General features: G+C 33.5%; 1 protein-coding gene across 2 annotated transcripts; it reads right to left on the reverse strand.

Annotated features, from left to right (window-relative positions):
* Nucleotides 1-3,554: 3,554 nt before the first annotated feature.
* Nucleotides 3,555-8,917, reverse strand: LOC120083414. 2 transcript variants are annotated; one of them, XM_039039172.1, is made up of 5 exons: nucleotides 8,627-8,917; nucleotides 6,167-7,806; nucleotides 5,007-5,410; nucleotides 4,842-4,902; nucleotides 3,555-4,417 (listed from the first exon to the last, which is right to left on the reverse strand). In XM_039039172.1, the coding sequence occupies exons 2-5, from the start codon at nucleotides 7,643-7,645 to the stop codon at nucleotides 3,884-3,886; spliced, it is 2,478 nt and encodes an 825-aa protein (XP_038895100.1). In that variant the 5' UTR covers nucleotides 7,646-7,806; nucleotides 8,627-8,917; the 3' UTR covers nucleotides 3,555-3,883. The 2 variants fall into 2 exon arrangements, with proteins under 2 accessions (XP_038895100.1, XP_038895101.1); XM_039039173.1 differs by lacking the exon at nucleotides 8,627-8,917 and adding an exon at nucleotides 8,028-8,148.
* Between the last annotated feature and the right edge of the window lie 3,153 nt (nucleotides 8,918-12,070).

Below are 12,070 nucleotides of genomic sequence, written 5' to 3' on the forward strand. Positions count from 1 at the left end.
ACCTGATCATACAAAAATATGTGTTCTATAAAAGGTCGTGAAAGAAAACACGCTCCATATGAAGTTTTACCATGAGCGGATTGAATCCATTGGGCAAATATGGGTTCGACTAAGATTTGTTTTTCCGGAGTACCAAAAGCAAGCATGACATCATTATGAACATAAAGCCCCAAAGTATGGGGACACAATTCAACTATTTTTGCTACTAAGGCAATGGAAATCATAACAATTACAGGTTATGGAATAATTGATAGCAATTAGACATGCATTAACAATTAGGGCATCTTACAATTGCTCATACATGCTAAGGAAATTCAACAAAGATTGAAGAACGCTTGGAAGAAAGAACTTCATTACTACTCAAATTCTTACAAGATTTCAAGAGGGTTTATTAAAAAGCACTCAAAGAGTGCTTTTTAGGACTTAGGATATTAGCATGCTTTGACGACTTTCTTTATTGCACTTGGATGGAAATTGAAGAATTGAAGCGATTATGAAGGAAAGAGAGCCTTAGGAAAGTAAAACTGAGCCCAAGACATGAAAAGAGGGAAAATGAGCTGAAAATGACGTGCACGGGTGTTGCAATGCTCAAATGAGTGTTGTCCAACACTTTGGACCCGAGAGCAAACGTTGTAACACTTGTTTAGAGCCAATGTGAGAAAAAACTACTCTTCGTATTGAAATCATAATTTTTAAAGTAGGTGATCGTTTTACAAATGATCCTTCGTTTTCTTCGTTTTTCACCCTCTATCTATCGATAGCTTAGTTTTCATAGATTAGATGTCAAATTTTAGTGTTTTACGAAAAATAGAAATTGAATTTTTTTAGCAAGGTGAAGACTTGGTATTTTCAAAATGCTAGATGAAAGAGTATTTCATCAAGGGATAATCCCAAGCTTGAGAACGAAAGTTGCGAGCCGGACTTATTTCTCTTTACCGAGGGTGGCTATAATATAATGTAAAAAATTTTACAAATATAGTCAAATTTAAATAGTATATCGGTGATAGACCATATTATTGATAAGAATCTATCAATGATAGACCATATCACTGGTAAGAGTCTATCGATAGATTTATTTTTTTCAAATGATGTTAAACACTTAATTATTATTATTTCTAAAAATGCTACCAATTGCAATTACCTCTTTCTAAACTATTTTTTAGTTTAGATGTCAAATACTCTGCTCTACGCTCCATTTTTCCTTCGGAAAACTTAGTAGTCGGTCTTTAGCCCACCATAATTGATTTGTGAAAATTCAACTTGCATGGTTTGTAGATTCATCAGATCAGCGAGTACAATCTAAAGATCTAATTTCTATGTTGATAATCTAGAAATTTATGGACATGAAAACACTCTTACCATTGATGAAAGTAAGATCTAAAATTTTAGTGACACCTCAAAATTAATGACTGGGTTAATTAACTACGGTATATCATCTTTATCTCATAATTCGCCAAAATGAATTCATTTAGATGGAAAGCATTAGAGTAAATATATGTAAAAGAATATATTCCCTATTCCCTACTAGCTTTTGAAAATAGATTCTCGTAAATCAGTAGTTACTCCCTAACAAATCTTCCATTTTCAACTTTATTCTTCATAAATTAAAATTGATTTTGCATACTTAATAGTTTTTTTCACAAAAACCAATTTTCACGTCAATTAGTCCAATGACACAAATTTTCTTTAAATAATATCATTTAAAAAAAGAAAAACGAAATTGCACCCATTTCTCCTCTATTTAACCAATAATCTTATACTAAGAAATAATATAAAGCAAACAAAATATTGTTTTAAATTGAAAGTATATATGCTATGACATTTAAAATATAAACTGTCAACACAAGAAAAAAAAAATTACATACAAATTTTGATAACAGATCTATTTAGTCATTATTATTAATAATGATAATTTAACATTTATCAACCACTATAACCTAGATTTAAAGTTGAAATCCACCAAACACTTATTTATTTCATCTTACAACTAATTTTTCTAGCAGAACAATTACTAATAATTATTTGAAAGCTACATCAACTCCAAACTAAGCCTTTGGTGGTTGAAAGTACAAACGAAATTGAACTTCTAACTTTAAAAAAATAAGTAATATAAAACGAAATTGAACTTCTAACTTTAAAAAAATAAGTAATATAAATAGCTGAACTAAGATAACTTCCGCATCTAAATTTTCAAGCTTAAATAAACTGTAGAACAAAATCTAATTATTTATTTGCAAATTAAAAAGAAACTTTTTCTTTTGAAATTTCTATATAAATAGCATTTCGTCTTGAAGATTAAGCTTCCTTTTGCAAATAAAATGTTCATTGTTTTAAACTTCTCCACTGCATTGATGAAATGTCCATTCGATCGTTCATTAAATAGAAATAATACCTACTCCTACAAAACTTAATAACAAACATTAGAATCTGCACAAACAACAATAAGTTCTTTTAAAAAAATAAAAACATCCAAATACGTCGTCAAAATTTCCCAAAACAAAAATGAAAGTAAAAATAACAGAAATAATCACAAAACAAAGAGATCTTTTTGTAATAGTGATTATTGACTTAAATTTAAAAAACCAAATGATTAGGACACCATGTCTTAATTTATTAATTAAAGTTCTAACGATCCCTTATACACTACAAATATTCTCTTCTTTTTTTTTAATCTAAAAACACGATGTGAAACCCTATACTTGTTGTTTCATTATATTTCATTATATTGTAGTTCTCATTCTTTCAAATATCTAATTTCAATCTCTATACTTTTAATAAATATCCATAGACCAAAATGATATTTTAACCTATAATAAATAGAAAAATCCCAAAAATATTTACATTCTATAGCAAAAAGTTCCAAAAGAAGACCCCTATCAAACCCTTGATAAATAAAAGAAACAAAAACCAAGTTTTTCTTCAATTCAGAAATTATTGAAGTTACACTAACCCCTAACCCGGGAAAAAAAAAAAATCGATATTTATATATAAACTTATTTGAAAACTCAGAAGTTGTGCTGAACAGTCATCATGGGTAAAAACTATGAGAAACAACGAAAAAATTTGGAAGCATATAATAAGAGAAACAGTAGTTTATAATGCCCAGTAAAATCCAGTAACAGTTGAAAGTACAAAAATTATTCTTAAAACATAGGGTTGCTCAATCCTTCAGTTTTCTGTATGAGTCATGCAGGGAAGAGACAGACAAGAACAGGCACAAGCAGAGTAGCATTGGAAAAGATGGAAAAGTACAAAGCAGAGACTTACAGTAAAGCTGAAGAGAATATATTCATTATAGCCCCCCCAAGTTCTCACCAATGCCTCTCTGCTCATTGTAGAATGCCATGCCTTTTCAAACACACGTTTTTTCATCTGTTGGTTTTCACAGAAATTATAATCATCATTAATATAATAGTGGCAAAGAGTGTTAAATGAATACCTGAACTCTGGAGAGAATACCTGAAACATCAGCATTCCCGTCTGCGGAACGTAACTTAACCGTCAAGGCACTGATATACCCTATCCCTAAATTCTTCCATAATTGCAATATTATGTTCACAAGAAAAATAAAACTTCATTTAAGAATTCAACTTTTCTACAGTTATAGTTTTCCAGTGTTCAACTAAATACCCAAACGGTATTTAAACAACCTACTGACAACTCTAACTTTCCTACACGTTGTCCCCACCCACCCAATCAAATATCATAATATCTGTCTCTTCTCTCTTCAACAGTGATAGATAATGTGTAGCCCGATTTTCCGTTCTTGAAACCAACGGATATTTGTGGGCTGATTGTTAGTATCGAATAGGAATATGTTAAACTATGGCGTCATAGTCCCTTTCTTCTGCTTTTGTCATCAAAGACAAGTTGGTGAGCCAAATTACCCCACAAAATCATGGATCATTTCGCTTCCATAGTGGCGTATTAGTTGGTCATCTTGTTGCTGCAATTGATGTCGCTGCTGTTGATGGTGGGCACTCTCGACTCGGTGGCGAAGGCCTAATGTTAGAGAGACAGCTCCGAGTCCTCCAACCTCAGCTGCACTGGCCTGATATGGCATAAACCCCATCAATTCCCCTTCCATGTTGGACTGAACCCCATTGTCCAATTTGGATTGTTTTCCTTGATCCCACTGTTGGTCTCTGCTGCCGAGTTCATTTCTGTCACCACTCGAGGAATCTATGCCCAGGCACTGCAAATGATGACTAGCCATTTCATTTGCAACACCATGGTTTTTTAGAGGCTGGTGTTCATTACTGGTCCAACCGGCTGTGTTTTCTAATGTAGAACTTCCATCTCTCGTATCATGGCTTTTGTTGTTCATTTCTGCCATGCCCTTGGTTTCTAGCATGTGTATCTCTTCAACCATTGGTTTCCACACCCGCACTCGGGCATTTATGAACCAATTAGACACCTGAATTATGTGGTCACGTGTAGTCATCCTTACGATATCATGACAAAAAGACATCATATTTGTACAATAATAACATGGTGTTATGAGCTACAAGTTCTAATCTCATATACCAATAAATTACGGAGTCCTACTTTTACATCTCAAAGCAAGCAGAAGGAAATGAAATAGCAGAACAAACTGTGTTAACAGCCAAAATTAAACACCACTTTCCACCAAAAAGAAGTCTAATAGTAATAATAATTAAATAAGAAGAAGAGAGATTAATAAATGAGTCAAAAAGTGTCATAGGCCCACAAATAGATTCTTGATTTGATTAGATTAAACTGTGTTAACCACCAAATCACATTACTATACTGATTGCAGTCCTTTAACATTAGTTAATTGATAAAGTACTAATAAATAATAACCAAGAGTTGACCCCTACCTGGTTTCGAGATAGGCCTGTTTGAGTGGCCAACATGTGTTTATCTGTGTCTGTGGGGTATCTGAGAAAGAAAAAAAAGTGATACAGAAATGTAATCGAATTACATGTAAAGCTAGGAACTTCTCAAGTCAGCTCTGAAGTAGTAGAGAGTAAAAGAGATCTTACGGGTGAAGAAAATGCTCAAAGAGCCAGGCTCTAAGAATTGCCACAGCACGTTCAGGCAAACCTCTCTGTGGCCTCCATGCATTTTGGGATTCGAGGAATCCAATATTGACAATGCCAGATTTTTGCTTTTGGAAGCTCTGTTCCATGTATTTCAACCTAGCCGAATTTGCATCACCTTTGCTGCCGCTTGTTCCAGCAGAGGGGGATGACAAATCCTCACCAAGTACCTTCCTCAAATACTTCAGTTGTTCCGAGATGGCATTCTTTAGAGACCGGAAGTGTCTTGAGACTGTCTTGAGCGCCAGGGAAATGTAGGGTGTTGCGGAACTAAGACCAGCTACTGATTCGAAGGATGAAACTACCATTTGCATTTGCTGATGATATTGTTTGTATCTTCTGCAAACCTTTTGATACGATGGTAAAGACATTGTAGATGTTACTAGTAGTCAAAGGCAATAAAAAAAGGATTTGGAAGATGGAATTGCTGAAGTAGTTTGTTATATACACTTCATCTTGACTTGAATACAAAATTATATTATAGTTTAGAATCCAAAAAGTAGAATAAGTTATGGAACCAATATAAGGGTAGAAAATAACAGGGAGGTGTCGGCCAGTATATTCAATTCTCAACTCTTGCGAGGATAGATGACTCTCCTATTATGACATAATTTAATCAGAATGCGCCTTACTTTAATAAAGCAGAAAAGAAGTGACAAAGGCTTGTCTAAGTACTTTTGTCCTACAGCAACAGGAAGATATTGAAATTCATCCTTGTTTAGACATGACAAAAAAATGCATTTATTAATACAGATATATGAATCCAAGAACTTGTCTCATGATGAAAGCAAGAAAAGTCGTGAAAATTTAATATTAAAAAAAACAACTCGGTTAGAGAATAATTCGGTAGAAAATGATTTATTACTCCTTTTGAAGTTAGATGGTCGGGTTTCTAATAGCTAGGACAAAGTAGCCAACGAAAATTGCCAAAAGCTAAAACTTATTGGCATTGTACAGCTAGGAATTTTGAGCCTGATAGACAACTTCAGCAATTCGCCATTTAGCAATAATACAAGCAGTAAGAAACTGAAATAATGCATTACATCAAAACCATACGGAACAAATAGAACAAATTATGACCAAGTGGTGTAATGTATACAAACCTCCTCGAGCATATATAGAAGTTTTGCTTTCTTTTGCTGATACTCCGGTTGATGATGTTCAGAAGAGATGCTTCCAATGCCACTAACATTTGATTCATTCGAACCACAGAATGTAGAGGCATCTGCACATGAACTATTTTCCTTAACAACCTCATTTCTAAATGCATTAAGGGCTGCTGAGACACCAACTTCCCCAGGTGTCTTCTCAAACACCTCACATGGTTGGACAAACTTATAATGACCATTTGAGCCACAAAATTCATCTAACAGCAGTTGGGCAGGCTTTAAGAATTTTGAACTCTTTAAAATGGTTGCATACCCAGTAAAGGGACCAAGAGGGCCGGTGTTTCTATATGGGTTCACAGGAACGCCCATCACATCTTGAAGAGATTTCCCATAATTTTTATTACCAATAGATGTTGGCTTTGGTAATCTACACAAACTCTCAGATTTGACTGCTTTGGATTCTTGGGAATTTTTTAACACAGTGATACTTTCCTGTAATTCCTCTGATTCTTCAAACTGTGCAGTGGGTAATTTAGACGGCGGATTCGAAGACAGCGACAGGGCTAGACCTTGTGGAGTGGAATCATTCATAAACGTCCTCAACTCTTCATCGGTTTTCCTAGCAATAGAGCCCAATTCACCAATCCAGCTGCGGCAGTTATAGAAAGTTCTATCACTCCAAGAACCAGTACTGTCATAAGGCAACACATTTGGCTGATCCCTGTACACTGGAAGAAGAGCAAGCTCATTCCCACTGCCTTCACAAGCGGCAGTTTGGTTAATTTCAGTGAAATTATGCTGCACAATGGATGTCATTTCCAGGCCCTGTGTTCGAATAGAAGCTGATGTAACAACATCCTGAAGGGTATTTTGGTAAATTGGAGGCAAATGCAATTCTCCTCCTATACGCTTTTGTCCATCCTGATTGAATGTCTCATTGGACGGATTGTTAAAAGAGGAAGAAGTTTGGAATCCAATGCAAGTTGGCTTCAGTGAATACACTGTAGAATCAGTTACTTCCTGATTCAACATTTCACCTCCAAAAGAATTACTTCCACAGTTCACCACCCAATCACAGCTTTGATGAGAGCTTTTCCAATAATCAACACCATTATTTACAATTCCACCAGAAGCATCTGTCACAATTTGTCTACTGCATTGAGCTGGGTCTGCCAGTTCTTGACGCAACATCATGTCCCTTTGGTGCGATAAAACATTGGAATCTCTCGAGAAATTGATCATTTCGGAAGATAATGAAGACAAGTGATCATGAGGCAAAATAGCATCCTTGTTAAAACTTTGAATCCTAACAAGATCCAGCTCGAGCCCCAAATGCTCCGAGTTGTGAAAACTCAATTGTTCATCAGTGTTTCTTGATAATTCCCCCACTCGCAAATAATTCTGCGGAACTCTTAACTTATCACGCCGACTTTGTTGAGCAACATGCTGTTCAAAACCATAACTATGTTCCATCCACCTAATTTTTTAAAAACCCACACTTCCAATAACACCATATAAAATTGCTTCCGTCCCCCAAATTCCCAATGTTAATATACCATATTGCGATAAACCATAAAAAGCAATATCGTAATTACCATCAGAGCCGGGCAGCAAATTGAAGCTGACGTTTAGACCTGCAAAGCATCGAAATGCAATAATTACTACATCTACATACCCACATACCATCGCTACCGAATTAACCTCAAAACTTTAAGATCATGAAGAGAAAAAATAGTAGTTCGAAACCCATGTGAATAATAGAGCTGATTGAAAGCAAGAAATCCATGGAAAAACCAATTCAAATTTCAGAAAGACTAACGCTCAAATTAGAGAGAGAGAAGAGAGAGAAGCGTACGTAAAACTGATCTCAAATCTGAATTCAATGGCTATCATATCTCTCTTTCTCTCTCTTAGTTTGGTAAAATCTACCAGTCTACCTCTAAAGCCGGTGATAACTAGCCAATAATTATCCATAAACACAAGATGAACAGTGCGAAATTCCAAACAGTGTCGGTAAAACCTTCACCTATGGGAAAAAACTCACTCTAATTTTATATATATTAAAGTAAAATAATAATAATCACGTAAAACTCTATCTTCAACCTAAGCTTCTAGCATGCTCTATCCGCACTCAACCTTCTTCTCCAAGTCTTCTCTGAAACCCTAAAATCTCCAAACGAACATGCAGGACGAAAATGCCTCCTCCACGTGCCGAGCTAGTGGAGGAAACTCATACACAGAGAGCATCAAAATCGTATATCCATCAAAAAAACCGAATATACTTGCAAGTAAAAAAAAATGATGCTCATCTTCGCTTCAACAATTCAGACGGAAAACAGAAAAACAAATCACAACTATTTCCTCGTTTCGCCATAGAGAGAATAAAAACAGCAAAAGCTAAACTACAAATCACTTCGTCGTTACACTAAACGAAAAACAGAAAAGAAAACCTACGGAAAGCAGATCTTCTTCTTCGTCGTTGTCGTCGTCGTCTTCTTCTTCTTCAGTTGTAGTTCTGCTGGTAAAAACGACGGCGAAGAAAAGAGAGTAATAAACGTTCGTTGAAGAGAGGAGGAGTGACGATCTGGCGGCGGAGGTAGCGACCGCGGGGGAAGTCCGGCGAGTAATACCAGCGGGGGAATTAGGAGACAAATAGGGACTGGTAGGAGGAGGGAGGTTTTGAAGAACAATGATTGCAAAAGAGAAAAAATCTCGCCGTCAAGGATTTAACGATATGAGCGCGGGTAACGGTTTTTCGAGAGGCGTTTGAAAAAGTGTGGAATCGGCCGTTAAATTTAACGACAAAAATAAAATACATAATTTATATTATATAAATATGTGACGATGAGTATGCGTATACGCGCGCCAAAAAAAAATTGCAGGGTCGGTCCTCAAACATAGTCGCCTGCCGGTTAAAATAAATGCCACTGCTTTGTTTGCAAATTTACTAAAATGCCACTTCGATGTGAAGTTTGGGATTATTCTTTTTTCTTTTTTTTTTCCTTAAGAAACTTTATACCCACAAATATTACTAAAAAGCTCTTTTTCTTTTTTTGGACATGTTAATTTTAAATCAAATTTAAAACACCCTTATATACGTCATAATTTAATCCATTAAACTATAATTTTGAATGCATAATAATTTAGTTGATGTATTTTAAAATTTTTAACCATTTAGTCCTATCATTAAAAAAATTTCAAAATTGAATGTGAATTTTTATTATGTAACGCTTAAATCTTCTTAATTTATTTTTATATTTAATTCTGGATTAGTTTTATCCATTTACCTATGAGGTTTATTAGATCTTAACAATATTTTTCATATTATATGCCAAATAGTTACAAATTTTTTTTAGGAAAAAAACATTAAAAAAAGTTTGAAGTATAAATTTGAATTCCTACCTAATGAAAGTATAAGTATACATACATTGTTGCAAAATAGAAATAGTCCACATAAACAACTATCTCAAGAGTTTATTTATTGTTAGATTTGACCGTTTAGAATAGATTTCAAATTAATTCTGTTGTTTGTTTTCGCAATAAAGAGAATAGGTTGAAATCTAAAGCTAATATAATTTTCAATCTTGTTTTATATTAAAAACTAACTAAAATAATTAAATTTCCATAAGTTTGGTAGGATTTAATGTATATCACTTATTTAATGCCTTGAATTAATAAACCACGTTTAAGAGTCCATATTTGTTTTTAAAAAACCTGTTATTATTTTTTAAAATTCGCCGAAAATTCAACTGTGGGAAATATGAAAAACCATGGGTAAGAAGTTGTGAGAAAATAAATACAATTTTAAAAAGCTAAAAACTAAAATTCAAATGATTAATTGGGACCTTAATGTTCTATTAATGCTTGTTTTCCATTCATGCAATTACTTGCTTAATATTTTTAATCTAATGGTCATGTGATGGATTAAATGTTGTTGTTTCTAAATCTTATGCTCGAAATAAGTAATGTTGAAAATCTCACATTGATAAAAATTAAAGGATCTTGAATTCCTTATAAATGAGTTATTTCTCTCATTACCCGTCGGTTTTGAGATGAAACTTCATACTATTATATATATGGTATAAAAGGCCATAAAGTCCAAACATGTATTCGGTCCAATAAAAATAAATTGGAATCCAATCAATAATGGTGAACCCAAAAGATGCACCATCTTAAAGGACATATTGAGAACCTGGCGTTAGAAAAATCAAATGATTTATCGTTTGATTGCACGACTAAAGTAATTCTAATATAGAGATATATGTTTAAGATTTTTGCATTGTGAAGTTGTTTAAAAGATTAATTAGACTTAATTGATAGTCTTGCATATCAATGAAAACTATGGTATAAATATTGATTTCTTGATTTGCTTGAGATTTAATTGTGCTTGAAAGAAGGTTATGATAAGGTAGAATTATTGATATTAGTCATCCGAATTTAGTTTAATTAAATCAACTCCATCTAAATTCTTCTCTCGTTTGTTAATGTTTTCCCAGTTATTTCAATTCCACCAAATTTCTTTTTCGAAATAAAATAAAACAAGTCTAAATCAAACGACGACGTTTGTAATTCTTTACCCATATTATATTATTAAAATGTGACTCCGACACTCGAGATTAGACATTTTTACGTTCATAAAAAGTATAGAGATCACTAAATCGCTAAAAACTAAAGTTCATATGTCAAAATTGTTACAGGAATAAAAGCTCACAAACAAAAAAAAATTATATTTGACCTCAATTTTCGTGGGAGAAAATTATTAGTAATTGAGGTAACTAGCTATTAAATTGTGTAATGAATATGTAAGTTAGTCATCAACACAAGCTAACACAAGCATAGTTTAAAAGTGAAAACAAAACTGTGTACTCTACAATTCTTGCTTCAACAGTTGATATCTAAATTTGGTAGTAAGAACGATTATCCTGGAAAACAATAAGATCTAACACCAGTGTGGTGCTTAGGTACTAACACTCTGATGATAAAGTCAGTAACAAATCTAAAGAGCCTACCATAATAGAGAACTCATAGCATTTCTAACACACCTCAAATGTGACGTGTCATTAAAAAATTAATCAGACCATTAATAATTTAACTAATACCATTACGAATCATAGAATCCAAACACATGTAAATTGGTTAAAAAAAATTAAACATTTTTAGGTATAAATTTTCCTCATCCACAAAGATATGAAATGGTCGGATCGATCTTCACAAGATTTACGGTCATTTTTCATTATAAAGTTGATCTTCATGATGTTTATTACCTTTTCATAAACACTCTTAGAATTGTCCATTAGATAATCTCCACAAGCCTAACTACTTAGCCACACATTTTTCACCTATAACATCAACTATATTGTTGTTACAACCTTATAAAAAGAGTGATAAAATCAAAGTAATTATTAAAAAATTTCACTAACTATAGATCAACATTGAACTTAAAGAAAGAATATAAGAAAATATTATTGTTGTTCGATGAAAGAGAAATGTGTGATAGTGATAGTGATTGTGATAGTGATAGTGATTGGATAATAATCTCAGGGGATCCTATTCCTACATGAAGCATCGGAGGAAGTGTAATTAAATTAAAATTTAAAAAAAGAAATTGAAAAATTAGAAGGGGAACTGGAGATTACGTCACCTGCAAAACCCCTCTCGTACTGTTTGGCATCAGAGAAAACCTAAAGCAAATAAAGAGAGGGTTTTGATTCAATGTGGACCGTCAGATCTTTTGCTTCCAAACACCTCCCTATTCCCTATTTCCCATACACTAACACAAACCACTTTTTCTCCCTTAAATTTCGTAAATCTTTTGTAAACAGAGAAAAAAATGACCATTTTTTTTTTCAAAAAATATAGATATCAAGATAAATATTTCAAAAGTATACGAGCATCTGT

This window comes from Benincasa hispida, chromosome 8 (genome assembly GCF_009727055.1).
Source record: "Benincasa hispida cultivar B227 chromosome 8, ASM972705v1, whole genome shotgun sequence".
Taxonomy (NCBI): domain Eukaryota; kingdom Viridiplantae; phylum Streptophyta; class Magnoliopsida; order Cucurbitales; family Cucurbitaceae; genus Benincasa; species Benincasa hispida.